This window comes from Eumetopias jubatus, unplaced genomic scaffold (assembly GCF_037043125.1).
Source record: "Eumetopias jubatus isolate StellerSeaLion01/CBP00866 unplaced genomic scaffold, mEumJub1_p1.0 scaffold_2, whole genome shotgun sequence".
Taxonomy (NCBI): Eukaryota; Metazoa; Chordata; class Mammalia; order Carnivora; family Otariidae; genus Eumetopias; species Eumetopias jubatus.
The window spans coordinates 59,794,936-59,820,074 of record NW_028274808.1 but is presented as its reverse complement, the minus strand read 5'-3'; the positions used below and the strand labels follow the sequence as shown (position 1 = coordinate 59,820,074).

Sequence of the window (25,139 nt, the reverse complement as noted above, 5' to 3'; positions counted from 1 at the left end):
TCACAGCTGCTTCCATCAGAAAACATAAAACCACCAAGAAGAGAATGATAATTATGAAATATGCTTTATCTAATTTAATTTTTAGAACTGAGAGTTATGAGTCTAGTTGATGATCCATTTTTAGATTCTGGAGATTAATAATACAGTCTGTAAATTCAGAGCTAATTGAAAAAATAGGGGTTGGAAAAGTTTCAGCAGTCAGATCCCAATTATTATTCATGCGCTTATTTAGTGCTATATACTTCTAGCTGTTCCTTTCTTAAAATATAAGTTTCAAAAAGATTTTTCAGATTCAGAGGCTTTCATAGAAAGTTGAATTTGAGTGCCAGTTGTGGTCTCAATTTGCATATGGATTTACATTAAGGAAGAAGTGCATTTTAAAAACTGAAGGTTCTAAAGTAGGTTTCTTCTGTTAGGAATGAGTTAGGAATGCTTTAGGATGCCAGGAACAACAGCTGACAACAAAGAACTCGTTGCGGCTTTACAAAGGGGGATTTGTTTAGTTCCCTAACCGTTAAGTCTGAAGGTGGGTTGATGCAGGCATTGGTTCAGCATCTCAGTCATGTGAGGGCCGCTGGCCCTGTGATTCATTATCATGGCCCCATGTCTCCGGTGTCAGAAATAATAACTAAATCATGAGGGATCCGTGGACCAGTGATTTTATTTAAAGATCAGGGAAGGTGGTAGGACCTGTGAAAGAGGTAGTTTGACCATTTTAAAATGTGTTATTTAGTCCAGATTTATTTTTACTTTACTCTTCACATTTGATTTTCTATCAAACCAAGTTAAAATATTATGGAAAATTATTGTAAGTTTAAATACTACTGTGTTTTCTTTAACAGAGTGGGGAGAGTGGACAAACTTTTTTATATATTTTTTTAAGATTTTATTTATTTATTTGAGAGAGAGAATGAGAGATAGAGAGCACGAGAGGGAAGAGGGTCAGAGGGAGAAGCAGACCCCCCACTGAGAAGGGAGCCCGACATGGGACTCGATCCCGGGACTCCAGGATCATGACCTGAGCCGAAGGCAGTTGCTTAACCAACTGAGCCAACCAGGCACCCTATAATTTTTTTTGAAGACTTTATTTGACACAGAGAGAGAGAGCACAAGCAGGGGGAGCAGCAGGCAGAGGGAGAAGCAGGCTCCCCACTGAGCAGGGACCCCGATGCAGGACTCGATCCCAGGACCCCGGGATCATGACCTGAGCCGAAGGCAGACGCTAAACCGACTGAGCCACCCAGGTGCCCCCTTTGAGCATATGCTCCTTGGCCCAGAGTTAAAGCAGTAGAGCTCACCCATCACCAACCCCTTACTGTTGCTCCTTCCTCACTGCCGTTTGATCTAACACAATTCAGCAGAATGGTTAGAGTTGGGGTCTGTTATTCTCTAAAATAACCTTTTTACCTTCTTCCCTTTGCTTTACAAGTAACACATTTTACTTCAGTGCATTTCATTCAGTACATGTGAAAATAGAAGCAAAAGGAAAAATGCCTGTAGAGCCACCCTAGAACTAACCACTGTCCACGTTCAATATAGATCCCTCCATATAAATAATATGTAAAAAGTATGTGAATAATGTGAATACTTACACACATTTTAAAATTTAAAAAAAGATATATAATTTTTAAAAACTAAAATAGAATTAAACCTGTTTGTTGCCTAGTTTTTTCACTCAAAAATCAATTTCCTATTAAGATGTTCTGTTTAACATTTTAACATGAAAACTCCAATCAGTTCTGCAGGCCACACCGTTAGTATTTACCAGTCCCCCTAATAGAGTAGTACTGCACACATCCTTAATCTTCCATCACTGTTTGCTCTCACAGATCTATTGGTTTAAAGATGGGAAGCAGATCTCTCCAAAGAATGATCACTACACCATTCAAAGAGATCTTGACGGGACCTGCTCTCTCCACACCACGGCCTCCACCCTAGATGATGATGGCAATTACACAATTATGGCTGCAAACCCTCAGGTAAAGATTAAGGGTATAGGTCTGGCTTCAGTTCTGTGCATAGCTCTTACAGGCATTTATTTGGAGAAAGGAACTGTTTAATTAAAAGGTGGAATCATGTTTCTTTGACCTGCAACTATCTCCCCAAATTCTATATCCATTTTGGTTTCGGAGGATAGAAAAATTCTTTGTTTCATTAGTATTTACTTATTCCATCAGGTGTTTTTCACATGAATAATTCCAGTGCAGATGTGTATTCGTCCTGCAAATCTTAATCAGTGCCTAAAAGGTACACTTCTTATGCCTGTGGTGGGGTTGCAGTGGTGGCCAGAACAAAGTCCTGAGGTAGAAAATAAGCCAGTAAACACATATATAAATAATATCATTTCAGATAGGATTAAGTTCTTAAAGAAGAAAAAAAAGGATAGTGAGTGGCATACATAAATATGCTATAGTAAAAAAATCCTCAAAAAATAAAATACTTAAATTTAAAGAAATACATACACTTACTTAATTCAATGGAATTTATATAAGTGTAGACAAATTATAATTTTGATAGCATCTGTGTATGGCATTCAGGATTAGTTTCCATCCAAATGTTTTCTCTTGTTTTTGGCCTTAGATTTAGGGTCAAAAAATCAGCTGACTACTTAGAATTTAGTAGGCAGCTACTGGGTATCAGGTTCCTAAGTCAAGCCTGCAAGTTCTTTTCTGAGGGTCAGGTATGTTTTAGGCACTGTGCTGGGTAGGGAGGATGCAAAAATGAGTAAGAAGTGATTTTGTACCTTCAGAGCTCAATGTATGACAGGGTAATTTTACAAAGTCGGCAGAAGTCATGTAAATAGCACGCTTTAAAAAAAAGAAGCTAAAATTAACAATTTTATTATATAATGAAGATTGTCCAGTCATGCTTTTAAAATCTCTGACCTTTTTATATCATTCCATATTTCATTATTTCTTTTGAAGGAAACATGAAGTATTAGAAAATTATACAAATAATTTCAGCAAAGCTTATACACTTCTAAAAGTTTGTGCAGTGTTTATCCTAATATTACATTGTCACATAAACATCTATTTCTGAAATATTAAGATTAGAGTGAAATTCTAATTACCCAAAAATCAGGTGGTGATAGGGCACACAGGGAACTCATCACTGTCAGCAGTTTCCATATTAAATACGTATTTTCTTGAGGTTCTCATTTTTCAATCAGTGCATATATGACCGTCACCTTGAAAAATGGTCAAAAGCACAACTTTTACTAAAAGTTACATTGTAATACTTAGTGTTCATGTTTGGAGCATTTGAGGGAAAAGAAGTGGGACTTGCTTTTTTCTTATTATATTTTCAGTATGTTTCCTTGACTGTTATTAACAAATTTCAATTTTCAGTTTTCTGCCTTATTAAAATAGTAGTGGAGAACTCAAAAAAATCCAAAATTTTTCTTCATACTAGGTCCTTTATCCCTGTCTCCCCTAGAAAGGTTGGAATGTATTATAAGAGGTCGAATTAACTGTGTTCCTTAAGCACTTGCCAGTCCTGGTCCTGATGTTAATTTTGAGGCATTTTTCCTAGTGAATGTTTTAAACCGTTATTGGAGTCAGCGGTTTTCTAGAACAAAGAACATAAATGTAAAATTTGCAATTATGAGTCTGCTCCTAGTCTTCTTCAAATTATACTAATGTAGTTTTACATGTGGAAAATCTAAACGAGGGGGTACTGTACTGGCCATGAGCAGAGTTGGAGACTGCATGCCAGCCTCCAAGCATGTAAACTACTGACGGGTTATGATGAAGTCACTAGATGAAGGAGGGCTGCTGAAGATCCCCTTAGGAACACAGAAGAGGAGGAAGGGAAAGAAATAGAAAGAATGAAATAGTGCTGGTGCTACTGAAAAGCCTAAGTATACACGAGGAGTTCAGGGGTTAGGAGCATGAACTTTGGCATCAGACAGATCTGAGTTGAATTTCTGCCTCTGCACCTCACCACTCATGTGACCTTTAGCAAGTCACCTACCCTCTCTTTCCTCTTCTGTGAAATGAGAATAATCATATGGATTTAAGTCATGCACTCCATCTACGTGGCACGTGACAGGCTTTCAGTAAAAGCTCGTTATTGTCATTATTTTAATTCAGAGACACTAATAACCCTGTCTTAAAGCAGCAGCCCTGAAAGAGAGTGGAAGCCTGTGGAATTAGGGTATAGAGGATGGTCTGTTTCTAGATATTCCAGTCCTACTGTTGGAGTAAGCAAGTCAGTTCGGGATGGGGTTTCTCCCCAGTATGTTGCCGATGTGTGGTCCTCTGACCTTCTGGCTTTTCCTTTTTACCACCCCCGTGGGAAAGGAGTCCGTTAGGTAGCAGATGTGGCTTTGCCACAACTGCCACAGTGGTGGGCTTGGGCAGAGGGAGCCGTGTGGAGCCGTGGGCTTGTGACGGGCCGCACCCCCAGCACAGCTGACAGGAGCCACACATGAAGCTGGGAAGTTGCTCTGCTCCCAGCACACTCAGGGCCAAGGGAAGGCCCAAAAGAGAGCTGTCAAGGCCCTCGTTCCAGTCCCCAGTGAATTCTGCTGCTTTACCAAATCCCAGGACACGTCCCAAAGTTAACCCTCTCTCGTCTTGGCCTCTACCCTTTGAAGAGAAGACAAAGAAATGAGAAGTGGACCAGTTTATGTCAGGTAGCCAAGAGCCCAGCCCAGAACAGAATATCCCACGTGATTTCAGCAAACAGGAGTACGACTGCTCTGGTTCTGTCAGAGGCAGCAAAAGAGTCCAAGAACTCCAGAGGGCACAGAAACCAAAGCAGTTCCAAAACCTAGAATTCCAACTGCCCCTCAAGGTTAGCTGATCCAGCCCGTATTCTAATTAAAGGGGGTAAGACTAAATTATGTCTCCTTTTCTACCTAAATGAGCAAAGGCAGGCATAGGAGGGGAAACTTGTGAAGAGAATCTGAGGAAATCCTAAAAGTGGGCATGTAGATGTCAGATGAAAATTGCTGTGAGAGAATTTTTATATTTAGGGTACTTGGTATTAATTGCCATTTCAAGTCTCAGCATGTTGCCTGGTTGATTTTAATTTCAAGAATAGAACTCCCGCTCTCTCCTGGCATCTTCAGTAGCAGGTATGTGCAGATATACCAGATGGACATTTTGTGAGCTATCACCTAGAAACTGGACAGACTTCACTACCCATTAGAAAGACAAAGAGGTATTTAAACCATGACAAACAGCAGACCATTTTTTTACTTAATCCTTGATATAAGTTATCCTTTGTTGCTTATAGGAATACCACAACAGAAATGTTTAACAGTTTTAATCTCTACTTTATGTTATTGTATATTAAGGTATTTTGCCATTCTTGTAATTTATGAATTAAAATATGATTTGAGGGGTGCCTGGAGGATGGCCCAGGTCATGATCTCAGGGTCCTGGGATCGAGCCCCACATCAGGCTCCCTGCTCAGCGGGAAGCCTGGTTCTCCCCCTCTGCCCCTCCCCCCGACTCGTACTCGCTCATGCGCACGTGTGCCCTCTCTCATAAATAAAATCTTTAAAAAAAAAAAACATGATTCAAAAGAAGCACGATATAAGGCACTGAGAAAAATTTGAAAAGTCAAAGCTGAATTTTTTTTTTAAAGATTTTATTTATTTTGACAGACACAGCTAGAGAGGGAACACAAGCAGGGGGAGTGAGGGAGGGAGAAGCAGGCTTCCCGCAGAGCAGGGAGCCCGATGTGGGGCTCGATCCCAGGGCCCTGGGATCACAACCTGAGCCCAAGGCAGACACTTAAGGACTGAGCCACCAGGTGCCCCGAAAGCTGAATTTTTTAGGATACATTAATCCCAAAAGCATATAGTCAAAACTTAAGTTGATTCCCCGATTCCTCGATACCCTCTGGTTACCTTAAACTTTTTTCACACTTTAAATGTATTTGGTTTGAAAGGGAGACAGCGACATCTGATTGTTCTGGTACACTGTAGTGTACATAATGTGAAATGACCAAGGGAAAGAGGAAAAGGCTGGAGCGAAAAAAATGAGCTCAGTAATGAAACACAGACGGCAGAGCTTCCCTGAGCAGTGGAAAGTAATTACAGAGAGCAGCCAAGAGAAAGGGTGAGAACCAAGGAAAGAGAGAAATACTAAAGTTCAGCAGAATATTTTATAGAATATTTTTCCACCTGGGTTCATCTTTTGGGAATAAGAAACACATTAGATATTGTTGACTGCATCCAAATTCTACTTGGGATGGAACACACAGCTCTAAACATATACTGGACACTGTGTATCACACTCTGTGTGCTGCTAGGGCAATTCATGAGAGACCAAAGCAATCACATAGTTGAGCGAAATAATGAGTGATTATGCAGTGCTACACCAAACATGATGCCAAAATGAGGATCACAAATGCAGTTTTAGACTCTAATCCTATCTTAAGACACAACTAAATCTAAACATGAATGTTTTACTTTGTTTTGTTGTGTTGCTAAGTTACTCTGTGCTGCACTTGGAGTTTGGAAGGGGTGTTTTGCAACTTGATGTTTCCTCAAATTGCATTATGTATACAAGTGGCAAGCTTTTATAAAGACCTGTGTGCCACAGTTAAATTTCATAAGCTAGGAAATATAAATGTTATTTCCATATTATATAAATAATTGGCCTTGCATGAGGCATAAATAATCTTTACAAGCTGAATGTTTAATACATAATCGCATTAAGAATTCAAACTTATTACTTGTTCTATAGCTTTAAACTCTGTGGATTTGGAATAGAGAAGTAACACACAGCTGAATTAAATTTAAGAAGTGGGTTTGCTTGTGTTTTGTTTTAGCATTAGAAGGTTTCCTGGCTCATTTAAACATTCACTTCCATTATTCCTTCATGTGTTAATAATAAAGAAGATAGAAATGAGCAAGTTAAAAGCAAAGGCAACAAACAGCACTAATGTGCATCAGAGCCTAGAAGTCACAACGATTACTAGGGTTAACTGGCATATTAGTATGATTAAAATTTTGTATGACCTTCATAAATAAGACGTCCAAACTGAACTTCAGTTCCATCTGAACTTTCAATTGCGTATATCTTTTCAAAAGTGTTTCACTGAGTTCTGGGATTTTTTTCCCCAAATACAAATGTCAAAATTATACAACTTGTTAGTTTGGTTGCTTTCTAAATGCTCCTGGTCATTTATTGGTTAGTAATATATATTTAGACAATATCACTGTATTATCAAACTAATAATTCTGCCTCCTGAAGATCATGCCTTTCCCTTTGATGTTCAGAAGTGAAACATGGTGTAGGAGTTAAAAAGGTGACAAATTCCTTTTTCTTAAATTTGGGTAAAGATTCTGCAGCAGTATTTGTGTATATGTTTCTAAGCAGCAGTAAAAATCTTGAAAACATTGTAGAAATGTGTAATCTTTAGAGAGTAGTAGGCCAGCCTGCTGACCCTATTTTTTGGAGAGGGAGGAGGAGTCAGGGTTTATCTAAACTAAGCAGAGTCAAATGGTTAGAGTTGAGTAGGACATCTTTTATCTTACACCTCAAATGCAGCCGTTACATAAGTGAACACGTTGAATATACCAGTGTGCCTGGCACCTTTCAAGCAATAGCATACATTTTTCCTTTGGAGTAAATTATATCCTAATACAAAAAGAGAGAGAGGGAGGGAGGGAGGAAGGAAGGAAAGAAAACCCCACTGCATATGAAAAAAAATTGTTTTTAAAACAATTCTAAGGGATGCTTCATATCCATCTGGTCATTATTATAATTATATCCATATTCAGTGCTATAATAATTTAACATTTTGAGTTTTTACTATGTGCAAAACACAAGACTAAGTGCTTTACACCTATTAACTCATTTAATCTTCATAAGAACCCATGCAAGATTGATTAACTATATGGTTCTATTTTATAGATAAGGAAACTCACTTAGGAGGTTAAGTTACCTGCCTAACATCACTCATTTATAAGGGACAGGCCTGGTTTACAAACCTAGACTGACTCCAGAGCTAGGGAGGGTCATACAAAGGTAACTAGGGCTCATTTCAGCGTTAAGAGCACTGAGGGAAGAAGTTGCTGTGGCTGAGGTCGAGGAGGTTGCTGCCTGTGTTCTCCTTGAGGATTTTGATGGGCTCCTGTCTCACATTTAGGTCTTTCAACCATGAGGCATGGGGTGGCTGGGTGATAGACATTGGGGAGGGTATGTGCTATGGTGAGCACTGTGAATTGTGTAAGACTGTTGAATCACAGACTTGTACCTCTGAAACAAACAATACATTATATGTTTAAAAAAAAGAAGAAGATAGCAGGAAGGGAAAAATGAAGAGGGGGAAATCGGAGGGGAAGACGAACCATGAGAGACTATGGACTCTGAGAAACAAACTGAGGGTTCTAGAGGGGAGGGGGTGGGGGGATGGGTTAGCCTGGTGATGGGTATTAAAGAGGGCACGTTCTGCATGGAGCACTGGGTGTTATACGCAAACATTGAATCATGGAACACTACATCAAAAACTAAAGATGTAATATATGGTGATTAACATAACATAATTAAAAAATAAAAACAAAGCACTGAGGGACAGGGGACACTATCGTTAAAAGAGGCATTTGATGGAATCAAAAAAAGGAGGAAAGAGCGTATCAGGCAAAGTATAACCACTTGGGAGAAATTTATTGGAGTCAACCAAGGTGTTGGGACCCATAAAAATCATCTTGATGCATGTCTGTGCATACATAATGTCTAGTAAAACAATACCCGTAATGACTGATAGTGATAATTTATGATATCAAGATCTATTTGATATTTGGAAGATAAAGATCATCTTAGGTTGTATCATTTAATCTTTACAACGTCTGTGTGAGACATATATCGTGCCCTGGCTTTTACAGAAGAAGAAACAAAGGCTTGAACAAATTTGGTTATTTGCCCAAAGTCTTAGGAAAGTCAAAACTCAAATCCTAGTTAGAGAAAATTTTTTTATCTCCTTCCCCAAATTCAAGGTTAAAGGCTAAATTTAACTTACATCTTTTTCTAACCACATAGATGATTAGTTGATGTTAACTTCCCTTGTGGTTCCTCTGGGTTTTAAACCACAAGGAAGAGTCTTTCCAAATTATATAAATATTTTAATCTATCCAGATTAAAATGATTTGCTTAAGTAGCGCAGCAAATAGTAAGGAAGCCATATCCCATATCACTACAATTTTGAAGCTATCTGTGTAAAACAAAACATAAAATTCCCCTGTCTTTAGTCCCCAAAAGAATCGTGGATCTTACATGTTCACTTGTTAAAGCAGCTGCGATGATGCATCAATTGGGTAATTTTAACGGGGATCTCTTAAGCAAGTCATGTCTAGATTTTTTGTAGCAGGCATAGATTTGGAGGGGTTAGATGAAATTCATTTTCATATTTCAGGCAAGCTTAGGGGGACTTCCAAGTGTTTGCTGAGAGCTTAGCATGAGAGAATTTCCATCATGTGGCCTGAACTTCAGATAGAACAAATCTGAGTTAGAAATAATCCCCCTCATAATGTTATACACTTCATGTCTCCTTGGAAATTTTCAAGAAAGGCAGTGTTTAAATATGATCTCAATAGAAAATACTGTGAATGCTGGAGGAGGTTACATACCTAATGGGATAAGACTCCTTCAGTTTTGTTTCTTTACGACCTCCTCTTTCTATTTGATAGTTCCTAATTCTGTCTGTATCACACCACTATGTGTCTTTGCCTCTTCGGAGTGGTCAGGGCCCCAAGGAAGTCCCGTCTGGGGGGAGACCTGGATGGTCCTGCTGACTGGATTCCTGCCCTTCACCGAATCCTGCTATGGGGCTTTCTCTGTGTCCCCCCCACCACCGTGCTCCCTTAGTTAGTGAACTCCCTGAGTTCACTCTCAGGTGGAACGAAGCAGTTCCTCCAGACATACAGAACACCTGCGCTTCTGTTACCTGTCTATACTGGCAGCTTGGCAAAATGAGGGTCAGTGGTAAACTTGGACTATAAAGTGCATCTGAGGGCGGCTCATCCACTGTGAGCTAGAAATCCCTAAGTCTAATCATTCGTAATCTGTTTCTCATTTTTCCTCTCTTGCTGTTCCCTCGCCATCGTCAGAATTTAGAAGTACAACTGCTTTCATTCTGCTGGGGTATAAGAGGAGAAAGCCATCTATTTTGCTACTCTAGAAGTAATAGGGGAAAAATTAAAAGAAGGGGCTAAAACAAAAAGCCAAAGTAACAATGGTGATTTATTCATGTCATCTGGGTCCTCTAAGTATTACTTTTGTCTGTCCTAGGACAGCATTTATATTAATTTTTCAATTTGAGAGATAAATTTAAGAGATAAAACTTGAGAGATTAAAATAAAGCTTTTCATTAAATAGGCCCATATCATACAACCCACATATTTTAGGTATCTCACTGCTTCTAGTTTTTAAATCACAACTATGCTCATTTCATGAGAACATGGTAACCTATGGTCACTTACTCTCCTTGTCATCCCCATGCGTACCTCTTATATAATGCTCATTTCATCATGCTGGTATCCCTTTTAATATATGGTTTTTAGAAGGAATACTACTAACATTTAATATATATGTATTACTAAAAAGATCCGTCAGAAAACTAAAATCATCTAGTTTGATTTCAGAATTAGCTACAACCAATAGATATTTGACCATGAAAATGGAATTCTCGCAAGACAGTTAATGTCCTTCTGCTATGTCCTATAATTCAACCATAGCAGATTATAATTAATTCAGTCAGGACTGTCATTTTAAATACCATTCTAGATAAAACAGTAACGCTTTTTGAGTAGTTCAAAGAAAGACCTAGTCACCCAGTTCCTTAATTAATACAGAGTTTAGCGAGGAGTTTAACTCAGGGAAAGTACGTTTCTGAGAGGGATTGGTGTCAATACTACTACGGCATATTGGTCTGTTAAGACATAATGTCTTATGGAGAACAGGACAATAAACATGGTGCTTAATGGTTAGCTGTTTTGCATGGCAAATCACGTCTTTTCCTGATGTCTCTGCCAGGGCCGCATCAGTTGTACTGGACGCCTAATGGTACAGGCTGTCAACCAAAGAGGTCGCAGTCCCCGCTCTCCCTCAAGCCATCCTCATGTCAGAAGGTATTTCACATGTTCCTTCCTGTAGGTGTTGCTACTATTTTCAGTTATTACTATAAATTCAACACTATTAGAATCATGGTGTGACCACAAAACGGTGAACATAGAAGACAGAAGAACGCGAATACGGTCTCAAGGTGCATACATTGCCTGGCTCCTTGATTATTCTGCCCCGTTGCAATTCAGAAAAGGGAAAGGAACAGTCACTAAGGTCGCTAAGCCCAGTTAGATATGCTATCACTAATTTGTTAAATAGGGCCCAGTTTGTATCTGAAGAAATCAAGACTCAGCACCTTTAAATGGCAGGTACCTTAACATGAAAATACTAGTAAATGGTACAGAAAGATTCAAAACCAAACTTCTCCAACCAGCAGCTGTCTAGACTAGCCATGACAAATTACTGCCACTACGTTTCTTAAAATCAGCTAGTTTGCTAATGTTCACTTTTTAGTCACTTAGTTCAAAACAGTTTAGATGACAATTTTGTAGGTAAGATGTGCCCTACTTGAAACGCTCACAGCAAGTACTTGCTAACAATGGAGTGTGCTTTCTCTTCCTAGTCACTAGTCGTCTTGAGCTTATGCAAGGATGTTGACGGGATAATAGTAGGCAGGGACAAGGAAAGGATATCACTTCCTAGTAACTTATTTGCACTTAAGAAAATATGGTAAGTCACCTAGCCTGTCATCTTGGGTTCCTATTTAGATATTTTACAGAGCCTGCTCCAACAGCCCTGACTGTAAACTGCAGGCCACAGATGTAAACACTGGCGGTGAAGAGAATGTATGCTAAGTTAGGCTCACAGAAGGTCAGCCAGGAACACTGAGGAAGCACCAAACAAGTGCTCTGTCTACACCTCATGTGACTGGATGCACAGAGCCCTCTGCGCAACACTTTGGAAGACAGTTCTGATACCTAAACACATGGGGGTTTAATACTCTAACTTGTTTGTTCACAAGAACCTAGGCCTGTGTGTACGGCTGTAAACAACGTATTGAGTAGCAGATCCAGTCTCTTGCATTATTTTCTTCTGCTTTCCTTGTGTCTCCAATACATTCAAGCTTTTCCATGTGTCAGTGTCTCCTAGAAAAGCATTCTGCTCAGAAATTAGATCTGTACTTGAACAGTAGACTATATAAAAAAGCTGGCAGTTATTAGCCTGTTATAGTGATCTTTCATTTGCTCTACTCTTTTTCTAGTTAAATGTTTTTAAACTTCTCTTCTAGTGATTAGTGACAGAATTTATGTTCAAGATCTCATTCCTTCCCTACATCTTCCCTGCAATTACTTTAAATTGATGTTGCTCTGAAAGGTGCCTCTAGCAACATACTCAAAAGCAAGAGAGATGCACAAAATCTGGGAGATTTACACAATTTTAATTTAAAGCTAAAAAATATAATTTGTTTTCCTGGTTTATATGAAAAGGAATTTTGATTAGAAAGTTACGAAATTTTTTGGGCGCCTGGGTGGCTCAGTTGGTTAAGCGACTGCCTTCGGCTCAGGTCATGATCCTGGAGTCCTGGGATCGAGTCCCGCATCGGGCTCCCTGCTCAGCAGTGAGTCTGCTTCTCCCTCTGACCCTCTGACCCTCTTCCCTCTCATGCTCTGTCTCATTCTTTCTCAAATAAATAAAATATTTTAAAAAAAAATAGAAAGTTACGAAATTTTTACAAAATAATAAATTTTAATTTCCTATAAATTTCAAATCACAGTGGAAAGTTATACTTTCTGTTGGAAAAGATTTCGTGATAAATGAGGAACAGCTGCTGCTACTTCTCATACAGCTTTCAAAAATATTTATTTAGGAAAAAACAGGTTAATATAGAGTACTTCATTTTTTCCCATTTCTCTTAGCTTTAAGGAGTAGGATAGCAGAATTATTTAAGTTCTGAAATTAGCAGACTATGAAATTCATAATAAACTTTCAAATGAAACAAGATTTTGCTAACTTTTCTGACTTTATGTGTAAACTTTAGGAGTCGTAATCAGGGAAAGAAATTATATTATTACTCCATGTATTATTAAAAAAAATCAAGAGCCTGAAAATAACTTCTGTCTTCCTCCCTCCCCCTACGCCTTTGTCCTTGCCTTTCCTTCCATCTTTCTATCTGTTTATTGTCTGCCTTGTCCTAAGGCCTCGTTCTAGATCAAGGGACAGTGGAGATGAAAATGAACCAATTCAAGAGCGGTTCTTCAGACCTCACTTCTTGCAGGCTCCTGGAGATCTAACCGTTCAAGAAGGAAAACTTTGCCGAATGGATTGTAAAGTAAGAGTTTCTTACTGCCTTCACGTCTCTTGCCTCCCTTCCCCCCCCTTACTGCCGTTTCTCTTGAGTTCCTTTTAGGGAAATTATGTAAGGTGTACGTCTTTAAAATGTTTCCAGCCTACAAGAAAAAAAAAGGAGTGACATATATTGGATGTTTATATACTGTTCTGTCATTCTTTTCCTTTTAAATTTTTATTAAATGTGTTCTTTATTTAGAACACCACATACCGTACTGTACACAGCCACTGGGAGGTTTTTTTCCCCTTTAAGTTTCGCATTTTGTTGAAGTGATAAATGTGTTAAATCTGTCATGTCCTAATAATTCATTTATCTTCATTCTTTTTTCATATAAATTTTGTAGCCATATATCTACTCTTTTATCCCCCCCCCCCTTCTAAGAGCAGTTAGAGTGACGTCCTTCTCTTGGCCATTTCACAGCAGGGCTGCCTAACCCAGGGCCTCTGGGTGGTAGGCAGGTTTCACTAGGTGTGAGTTCTGAAATTGCATACAAAATTATGTGTATGATACAGCTTTCATCAATTTCTAGAAGGAACTCGAGGCCAGAAATGTTTAATAACCACTGCTGTGAAATTTTTTTGGATTGTTTTGGTTTTTTGCCCCATTATTTATTGATCATAAATTTTAGTTCTTAAATATGGATAAGGTTTTTTAAATTTGGGCTCCCTCTGCTGTTTCTCTCTGGGACTGCAGAACACACAAGACTTGGAGGATTAAATCTGGGTTTATAGAAATGTATTAAAAAAAAGTACTCTTGGGGCGCCTGGGTGGCTCAGTTGGTTAAGCAGCTGCCTTCGGCTCGGGTCATGATCCCAGGGTCCTGGGATCGAGCCCCCCGTCAGGCTCCTAGCTCAGCGGGGAGCCAGCTTCTCGCTCTCCCACTCCCCCTGACAGAGAAAGACACAGCAAGAGAGGGAACACAAGAAGGGAACACATTTAAGCTTTAAGAAGATAAAAAAATCATGAAAATAAGCCTATCACTAAAGCAACAGACAGATTTTCCCCCCAAAAAGCACTCCCCTGCCTTTTAAACCCTTTAGGTATCCTAGATGCTGACTACCCTTGACTTGGTACTAAGTGCAAAGGGAAAATAATCCACCTCCACTAGTAACAAATCTCATCTGCCTCCTCCCATTTCCATATCATCAGCTGAGAGCATGCTTCTGTTCAAGTTATGACCTGCTTACAATGACCTTAGATTCCTGAAATTGGGCTTGCTTTCTTTACACAACCGGAAGGGCTGGGATTCAAATAGGGGTAGAAGAACTGGGCATTTTCCCTTTGCCTTAATGTGATTAACTCTGTCCATGGCACAGATGCACTGTGAATTAGGTGGGCTGAGGGATGCTCCTACTACACACACCATGGCCTTGTTCAGGGTTTAACCGAGCAAGATGGCAACAAGGAGTGCCACTTTACTTCCAAACCTGGGTAAGGCCTGGAGCCCGACCAGAGGTGTGCATTCCCTCTTCCTCCATACCACCTCTAGGGGTCTCCAGGTAGGGAGAGCAGTGAATGTGGGGCTGGGGGGAAGCCAGTACACAGAGGGGAGGACAGAGAGGCAGACCATCCCAATAGCCAAGCCAACTACTGCTGTCTTTGTTTCCAAAGTGTCTTCATCCTTTTAACCAGTAATTTAAGTTTATTTTTTCTCCCTTAAATTCTCTAGACCTTTGTTACATGTATGGAGAGAGGCATCTTGTAGGTAATATAAATGAATATCACACAGCAAGAATGGAATTTGGCAGAGTGAGGTTTTCCAAAGAATTACTTTACAGTCCAACCGACAGACATCTTTTTGTGTGCAATTTCCCACTAGTAAATTTGGGATGGTGGTAAGAAAAAAGCTATCCTTAATGGTGCTTTTCTTCCCTTTCACAATCAAGGGTAAAACGATAAAGAGCTGACAGATGGCAACCATCCCTACCCTTCACAGCACAATGTGCTATTAGCAATTAAATGTGCTTTATCTGATCTCTGGTCAACACAACTGTTGTGGTCTCAGGATTTTATGTTTCCATTGTGATGCTAATTTGTAGAGATGGCTTCTGGGTAATTTCCTATTGGTCTTGTTACTTCGTTTCAAGAATTATAAGATAGTAATAATAGCTCCATGTGCTGATGGATGCAGTAACTGATGTCTCCAGAGCTACGGCAACCCTTTGAAAACAAGCTTTATAGTGTATACATACCAGCTGAGTATGCGCTATTGTTATTGCGATTGGATACCTTTCCAAAGAGCTCAGAGCCCTGTGCTGACATCAGCCCAGTCTTAGAACCCTGGTGAGGTAAGACAAGAAGAGAAATTTTTTAAAATCCCCACTTTACTTTTCTCTAGGTTGCTCTACAAGAGATGTTTAGAAGTGAGGCCATGCTTGCTTAGGAAGCCATTGAAAGGTTGAAGCAAAAGAGCAACATGAGCTGACACCAAAAGCCATCTCTTGTACTACCGAAGGAGGAATTCATGGTGGTTTCCTAGCTGTTACTGATTTCGTTTTGTTTCAGTATTAGAGAAATTTATATGCTCCTTTCTGGTTTAGGTCAGTGGGTTACCAACCCCAGATCTAAGCTGGCAACTAGATGGAAAACCTATACGCCCCGACAGTGCTCACAAGATGCTCGTGCGTGAGAACGGGGTGCACTCGCTGATCATAGAGCCAGTCACCTCACGAGACGCCGGCATCTACACGTGTATAGCCACCAACCGAGCAGGACAAAACTCTTTCAGCCTGGAGCTTGTGGTTGCTGGTAAGCAAGTCTGTGAAATTTTTCTCTCAGAATGAATTATCAGATTCAAAAATGTAAATTAATCCTGCATTATTAACCAATATGGAAAATAAATCAAACTGCTGAAAAAATAGATTGTATCATCAAAATAGCCAATTAGGACATAAGGCTTATTAGCAAATCAGAAACATTCATTTTTTTCAGTGTAGCTATCATTATTATGTTTCCTGTCTCCCATTAGCCTGGCCAAGAGAGGAGTTTAGCAGCTGTTCTGGGTCGTTCTATTCCTCATGTGTGTGTTGGCCTCCAATGTTACAGAGAGAAAGAGCAATAGTATCATAGATTCCAAAACCAAACTTGATATATAAGAATTTGCTCATGCATTTAAGAATGCTCATGCTCAAAAGTTCTACCTACTTTTTAAAGTAACGTGCAGTTGGTGTCAAAATTCAAAAATCTGAAACATTATCATCTACCTCCAATGTCATGGTCAAATTCAGATTTGCTTTTTTATGAATTACACTTTTAGGTAAATTTTGTAAAATTACATAATATTTATAAAGTCTTACCCTTAGATAAGGAAGGTTTATAATATCCTTAGGAGCTGAGCATAAGTAAGAGTCTGTTATCTATTCTCTTTTTAAAAAGAATGTTTATTTCTCATACCCCTGTTTGCAAAGTGTTTCATTTACATTATCTCAGCTGGTCCTCACAAACACCCTCAAAGATAATTGGAGCAAATTTTCTTCATTTTACAGGTGTGGAAGTTAGAGTAAGTGACTTTCCCAGGGCCCTATTTAGTGAACTGAGGGCCAGAGGCCAGACTCAGATAGTCTCTTGACTCCTAGTGCTCTTCCACACACTGTGAGCCGCTGAGCTCTTTCAAGAGATAGAGTAGCCATGAGAATAAAGTCCAGGAGGTCCTGGCTAAAGCCCTGGATAATGATTCTAATAAAAGTACCAGGACATTTTTCACACAAAAATGTTAGAAATACCCAGGTTGTCATGCTGTGTGTTAACCATGCTTTCAAATTTACATCAGGTCTTTGATATTCCTACACAACTAGGATCAATTTCATCCAACCCTCTAAACATCCCTCCTCCAGCTAAAACTGTTCAGCATTCTGCTGTTGCATGTTCCCTTGGATCCTGTCTGCCCTTTCAGGACTGAGACGTGAAGGTCTAAGAGACACAGGCATCTTGGTCTGTGCTCAGTCAGCACTTGCATGGGAAAGGTGGGCAGAGGGCACTGTAAGTAGAAGCCTCACATCTTTGGCATCAGCTCTCAGTTCCGAGCCCAGCTGTCATGGATCAGCTACGTCCTTTGGCAAATATAGAACATCTCTGCAGCTCACTTCCCTCATATGTAAAATAGGGGCTGTAAGGCGTCACCGAGTCTTTGTAAGGACTGTCATTTTATAAGGATTAAATCGTATGAAGCTCTACATCACCACCAGTACCCTGCATAGCAGTGCTCCCAAATGGTGGGTGTGATTCTACTGGAGATTGCTTTGACATTAAGGTTCATCTTATACCTTTTATGCTCTTCTCAAAACTGGGATCCAGAAAGAATATTAATTGAGGTCTGTTCCCACTTCCTCCAAAATAGCCTGGGTCAGGAAACCATGTGAAATACAATAAAAGTATAACCCTCAACATCATTCAAAGTCTTAGAGAGTCTTAGGTATTTGAAATTTTCGGGTACAGTTTTTATCTTCTTACCTGTTTTGCTTTGATATACCTGTCACTCCAAGGAGAGGGTGGTGGATAGAGACATGTATCCTCAAGTGCATTATTGGTAGCTTAGAAGAAAATAATTAAACTTTATTCTTCCTCTGAAATTGTTTCCACCACAGATCTATGAAAACAATTTCCCATCAGATAGTAATATTCAGAGAGTTATTAACAAAATAGTTCTGATTTTTTCAGACTAAGTAATAAAGTTGTCTCTTTCATGGCTTCCTTTCTTCAGGGTAATAAAAAGTCATCTTCTTATAGCTTCCTTCAAAGAATACAAATTGGAATTCGTAATTTATAGGATGTACATTCCTAGTTTATAAGTAATTTAAAGCTGCCAAATTTAGATAAAGATGTCCCCCCACTCTTTTCCTCCTTTAAATCCTATGGTATGTCTCACTTAAGCCAAGACTTACAAATCTTCAGAATCTCCATAGCAAACATTTCGGACAGCAAGGAGGGCATCTGAGTGGATCAAATTCCTAGAAATACTTGTTCTCCTCAGAGTCACTAGGTGGCAGTGGTTGGTAAAGGCTGTCAGTGCTTGGTGACATAATTAGTAATGAAGCCATCCCAGATGCTAGCAATGACTTAGGAGTGTCACGCAGCCTGTCAGACAGGCATTCTGTGGAGCAGATGGCCAGTGGACTGTGTGGGCCTGTCAGACTTGAATTAATTGACGAAATAAATGAGTGGAATGAAGCATAGGAACCTTTCCTTGGGAGAGAGGACTAGCATCTTACCACCTGAAGTGAAAAATGGTATCATAAAATAAAAGATCCATTTAAACAATGTTTCTAAAAGCTTCAGAATTCTTTATAGGGCTATCTTTGTATATCACTGATCGATAATTCATTTCCTATTTCCTTAGCTAAGGAAGCACACAAACCTCCCGTGTTTATCGAGAAGCTGCAAAACACAGGAGTTGCTGATGGGTACCCAGTGCGACTGGAATGCCGTGTTTCAGGAGTGCCACCGCCTCAGATATTTTGGAAGAAAGAAAATGAATCACTCACTCACAGCACTGACCGAGTGAGGTGAGAACACACAATGACTTAGTCCACATCTGTTCAATAAGTCCTAAGGATACATAAAAAGATGCACTTTATATAGCACATAAATTTGCGTAAGAGTCAAGCTATTGATGATGTTGAGGACAAAAATCACTCTTTACCCTCATGTATAATTAAGCCTCTGGAAGGAAGCTCTAATGGTATGTGATGAAGCACATTTTAACTTAATTTCATGGTGATTTTTTTTTAAGTGTTTATATCTAGAAGAAAAGATGAATTGATTTGCTTCAGTGGCGATACAGAAACTATTCAGTGGGTTTTGTAAAGGCTGATCCTCCACTAAAAATTAAGTGCGCACGTTTATTCAACCTCTTGATGTCTGCTCTTCTCTCCCATTAACTTTAATGGGGCTAGCAGCCTTTCCAGAATAAGTATGACCCTATTATCTGCTACTTGCACAATTCTGTTTCTGATGATCTAATTAAAAATGATACTTCATGTCCAAAGCCACTTTTTAAAAATTTAGAACCCTAATGACTTTATCCGTTTCTCCAGCATGCACCAGGATAATCATGGCTACATCTGCCTGCTCATTCAGGGGGCCACAAAAGAAGATGCTGGGTGGTATACAGTGTCAGCCAAGAATGAAGCTGGGATTGTGTCCTGTACTGCCAGGCTGGATGTTTACAGTGAGTGCGACTTCATCTGATCTCATTGCAGTTATTCATTAAATCATGAAAAAGTAGACATCTGGACAGCAAATCACATTATTTTTATATAAGCTTATAAACAACTGCAGTGTTTTATTTGCCCCAAATTTCATATTGCTCTTTCTCTTTCTGTTTATAGTTTCTCAACATTAATAGTGAACTACAGCAGGAGAACAAATACCCAAGTATCACTCAGGAACTTTGCATTATTAGCAAAATATGCATGTTGATTTCTCTTATGTTGGCTAGTCAGTTGTGGCTTCCTTACTCAAGCATCCCTTGGAGTTAACAGTAGGCGAAGGCATAACCACGTTTTTCACATTTTCTTGTTACTGTGTCCTGCAAATGACTGCCTTTTAACATTTCTTCCTATATTATAATCCTATCACAGTGTCTTAATGCACTCTAAATGTGTGTACCATTGATCCTGGAATGCATCCTTTCTGTGGCTTAGTGCTTTTCTCTTTAATATCCCTTAAGCAGCTCAGCAATAGGTTTGTGTGTTTGTGTATGTATATTTGTGTACATGCATCTTAAATTTAAAGAAACTTGTTTCTGTTGAATTCTCAGACTAGGACAGTAGCATTATGTGATCTATTGACATAAAGAAAACTACTAGAAAAAAATTAAGAACCGATTTCAAATTTCACCTCTTGTTGAATAGGAAATAATTTTGTAAGGTTCTTCAAGTATTGAGAGACCTCAGCCTTCCCAACTGCCCACTTCTTTTCAATTGATTAGTGCTGAAACATCCATCCCAAATACCTAACTACTATAATTATGACATGTGTATATTTTGTGCTTTGAAGATGTTTTTTAAAGAGAGGGAGAGGTGAGAATTCGGAAGCTGAGAAGACTGTTTTGCAGGATTTCCTGTGCTGCAGTATTCACTTTAAAAGAAACTACACTTCTTTACTACCTAGCTGTTATAGTCCCACTACCCTGGATAGACAGTAAATCTGCAACACATAAGGAAAATGTAAAACTGTGCTTACATTTTAGGATTTCTACCATGCCAAAGAACATGTGCCTGGTATATATCAAAAGACATTCTCTATTTACTTGAAACATTTAACTGCTTTCCAGTGACATCTTGGGTTTTTTTTAATCTTATTTTTATTTTTCTCCTTTTTTATTGTAGCCCAGTGGCATCAGCAGCCACAGAGCACCAAGCCAAAAAAAGTACGGCCCTCAGCCAGTCGCTACGCAGCACTTTCGGACCAGGGACTAGACATTAAAGCAGCGTTCCAACCTGAAGCCAGCCCATCTCACCTGACACTGAATACCGGCTTGGTAGAAAGTGAGGACCTGTAATCCAACATTCTTGTTAACGCTCAAACACTGAAACAGCCATTGCCTTGACCAACATACTCCTTTTTCACATTATGTAATGGGCAAAACATACCTTTGACTATAAGAAATAAACACCAAAATAATATTTTTCTTACTTGATATACCAAACTTAGAGTTTAAATAGGTGATGCTCATAGAAATGTACACATTGCACAGAAAATTTACATTCATCATCCAACTTAGAACTTGTGGAATTTCTGTGATCAAAGCTTTCTGAAATGCCAAAATGCTAATGGAGATCAACTGTTCAAAGGTAACCAGAATTTGTATTCTCCAAAGTGCCTTAAACACTAGCTGTAGGTGCTACACGACATGACAGTGTGGAATGCTTAACAGGAGGCAAATATACCACAAATAATACTAAAACGATTCTAAGTGGGCAGTGTGTTCAGACAGCTACAGTGAACCAAGTGCAATATATAGGGATGAAAAGGAAGAGGGAATGACAAATCCAAGTAAATGCCTTGTTTTTGCAAAATTGTTTTATATTAAATCACAAGGAAGGAATTACTTGCCTTAAATTTTATTAGTATCGAGAGTTTTCTAACAAGGTTAATACCTTAGTTCTTAACCACCTTTTTCTATATGTGTAGTATTTTCTTTTCATGCTACCTTGGTAGGAAGCTTACTTACAAACCATATTAAAAGGCTAATTTAAATATAAATAATATAAAGTATTCCGAATAAAGCAGAACCGTATTACAGCCCATTCCACAAAAGACATCCAAATCCCCCAAATGACCAAGGCGTATGGTATTCAGAGGAAAGAGGGGTCTGGAAGGAGTAGGAAGAATGAAGGAAAATGCTACCAGCACACTTGTACTCATTTAGATAAAAGTAAAGTAGAAGGGGCAGGAGACGTGGTGAAGGCCAGGCTTTTCTTTGGTTTTCCTCAAAAGTAACCTAAAGTGTAGGTGAAAATACACTGCCATTCAAAAGTCAGGGGATCTAGGGTCAGCTGGAGATTGGAGCACATGTGCTGTGGAAGTTTCAGTGTGTCTGAAGTCTGTGTAGTCGCTGAAGAGGTTAGCTGTGTCGAGTAAGTGGAAAATGGACTGAGACTGCAAGATTGGCATCAATGAGAAACTGCCTGTAGGAGCTAGTCTACTGGAGGGAAATGGAGACTTGGTTGAAACAAAAACAGGTTTGTGCCATGATTAATTTTTTTCCAATGGCACCATGATATGGTGAATGGAAAATATGAGTTCACTTCCATGCTGCCATGCAACCTTGCCTTAAGAAGGTGCTGGGTTCTGGGTAGTTTGTAAAGACGTCTCTGCAAAGACTGATTTTTGAATGCATATGATCCTACGACAGCTAGATTGACACGATTCTGACCAGACTTGATGGTTTTAAGTCGGAACCAATAAACTTTAAAAAGGGGAAAAAAAACAATTTGGCCAGATATTATATTATAAAACATGAGGTTTTAATGGTACTTTGCTATGAAAAGAAAACACTGTATTCCTTATACAAAACACATATATCTTTCATTATTTATAATAAAAATGTTGACCTGTCTTAGCTCAGTTAATTCAATACTTAGTATTTTTTAAAATAATTTTATATCTGTGTACCACCCCATATATTTCATATTACTGCTTCACATGTACAGCTTTCTACTTTCTAAGAACACCAACCAAGTTTTAAATGATTAATAGGCTTGATCACTGGGTGGCAGATGTTCTTTGCAGAGTGGTGCAAGTTTCTTTGACCGCACTTATATGCGTTGCTAATATGGAATTTAAGATACAATACAAAGTCTTTCATGGACCTATCTATATCGTAGAATTATGACTTAACGTCATATCTTACTTGCCAAATTTTTCTGAATGTGACTGCTAATTTGCTGGGTTTGGGATTAAGTAGCATTACTTGCCACCTTTTATGTTGTATTTATAAAAAAAGTACTATCATACTACTTTTTGGATTGTTGTGCTGGTGTAATGTGGATTTAACATCAATAAATATTTAACAAATAATAGTTGCAATTTCGTGAAGCAAAATATTCCATTGTTTTAGTTTTTTATTGCTGCTGTCACAAATTAGTACAAACTTAGAAGCTTAAAATAACATTTATTAGCTCATAGTTCTACGCGTCGGAAGGGCTGGGTTCTGCGCTCAAAGTTTTATAAGGCTAACTGACATTAGCACGCACATCCACTGGGCTACATTCTCATCTGGAGCACTTCCAAGTTCAAGTAGTTGTGACAATATTTATTTCCTTGCAGTTGTAGGATGGAGGCCTCAATGTAATCTGTCAGCTAGGGGCCACTCTCAACTCCTACGGGCCACCTGCAGTCCTTGCCATGTCCTCCCCTTCATCTTCAAAACCAACAAAAAGAATCTTCCTCAGCATGGATCCCTCTCATGCCTTGATCTTGTCAGAAGCCCAGGCCCTTCTAAGGTATCACCTGATTAGGTCAAGACCAAGTGAATACCCCTCTTTCTTAAAATCACCTGATTTTTTTAATCTAATTAAAATCCCTCCAAAGCAACACCTAAATTTGTGTTTGATGATTGGATAACTGAGAGGTGTGTAGACACCAGGAGGTGGGAATCCTGGGAGCCATCTCAGAATTCTGCCTATATGCATGTAAATAATGTTGGTTCCTGTGATGCCCCAGGGGGAAGTATTCTGTGACCACAAAGCATATGCCCTCTCTTGGCATCTATGAAATTAGAGAGGGTTCTGGTTCAAGATGGTGACACAGGATCCTGAACACACCTCCTCCCACAGACACACCAAATCAACAACATACCTAACAACTTAATTTCTTCTAAACCTACAATCAGGAGGGAACTCAAAACCCCGGGCTTCAGCCTCAGGACCAAAGGATTTGAACCCCACATGAGCACCCCAACTTTTAAGAATGCATCTGAGAGATAAAACCCCCAAAACATCTAGCTTCACAAGCCAATGGGGCTTACATCCACAAGACCCACAAGGCTATAGCAATCTGACAAATAGTTCTTAAAAGGCTCCCATGGGGTTGCCTACCCTAGGGACCAGTCTTTCTGTGAAAGCAGCCTATTTGCTTATCTTAAAGCTTCAGCCTGAGGGGTAGACACCTAATTTAACAAACATCTAGGGGTATACTGAAATAATCTCCGAAGACTGAGGCTGGTGAGTACCAACCTTCTCCGTGCTCATCCCCTGCCTCACTCCAGGTCACCAGTATCTCCCAGAAAGAAGCTTGTGCATATGTCTGGCACCCTGGTTTCTGCAGCTGCCGCCCAGGAGACACCCATTGATTGCCTGGCTGGAGTGGCTCGTGGAGGCAGGTCCCCTGGGACAGAGAAGGAGTTCTTAACCACCTACTGCCCGAGGGCAGAACAGGGACAGAATGAAACAGTCTTTCTGCGAGAGAGGACTATTTGCTTATCCTTAGAGCTGGAGGCCAAGGGCAGGCTTCTAATGAAACACACATCTAAGGGCCAACTCGAATCCTCTCCAGAGGCCTCCAGGGCCAGTCCCTATCTTCACACTCTCCCTCTGCCTCACTCCAGGTTGCTGCTATCTCCCCAAAGGGAGCTTGTGCAAATGTCTGATGCCCTGGTTTTTGCACGTGCTGCCCAGCAGACACCCCCTGACAGCCTGGCTCTGGGGCCAGAGGATTTATGTTCACAAGTCCCATAAGACTGTAATGGAGAAAGTTCGTAACCAGCTTTCCCCCACCCAAGACAACAGAGAGGCAGCAGACTGAAAGGTCTTGCCAGGTCTCTCTGAAAGAGGACGACTGGCTTGTCTTCATAGCTGTGCCCTGAGGGGAGGCTTGTCATTAAATACACTTCTAGGGGCTGACTACAATGCCCTCCAGAGACCCAGAAGACCAGCATTGCATCATCTTCAAGCTCTCTTTCCGCCCCACCTCAGTTCACCGGGATGTCCAAGAAAGGACCTTGTATCTACATCTGGTACCCCTGCTTTCCTGGCTTCTTTCCGGCGGGCACGTCCCTTGACAGCCTGGCCCTGGTGGCCAGCAGGTCTTGTGTTCGTGGGCTCAACAGAATGGTAGCAAACAAAGAAACAGCTCTTAACTGGCTATAACCCCAGGTTTTGGTGCAGAGGCAGCAGATATACCCTCCTCCCGGTCTTCCCCTGGAAGAAGTATATTTGCATACTTTAAATGTTGCTAAGAATCTGGCTTCCAAACAGCCTGAATCTAGGCACCGACTGAGGTTCTCCATTTGGCATAATGACAGGTCTTGGCACAGCCTCAACTACTAG

General features: G+C 39.8%; 1 protein-coding gene across 3 annotated transcripts in view; it reads left to right on the top strand.

Annotated features, from left to right (window-relative positions):
- The window catches only part of PALLD (palladin, cytoskeletal associated protein), a 388,100-nt gene extending 365,210 nt beyond the window's left edge, over positions 1-22,890 (top strand). For all 3 annotated transcript variants that reach the window (XM_088021011.1, XM_028104419.2, XM_028104420.1), the window contains 7 exons: positions 1,830-1,979; positions 10,992-11,086; positions 13,218-13,350; positions 15,909-16,116; positions 18,704-18,869; positions 19,401-19,534; positions 20,697-22,890. In XM_088021011.1, the coding sequence (XP_087877137.1) occupies positions 1,830-1,979; positions 10,992-11,086; positions 13,218-13,350; positions 15,909-16,116; positions 18,704-18,869; positions 19,401-19,534; positions 20,697-20,869 (1,059 nt within the window). In that variant the 3' untranslated portion in view covers positions 20,870-22,890. The remainder of the gene's footprint in view (positions 1-1,829; positions 1,980-10,991; positions 11,087-13,217; positions 13,351-15,908; positions 16,117-18,703; positions 18,870-19,400; positions 19,535-20,696) is intronic.
- Positions 22,891-25,139: the final 2,249 nt, after the last annotated feature.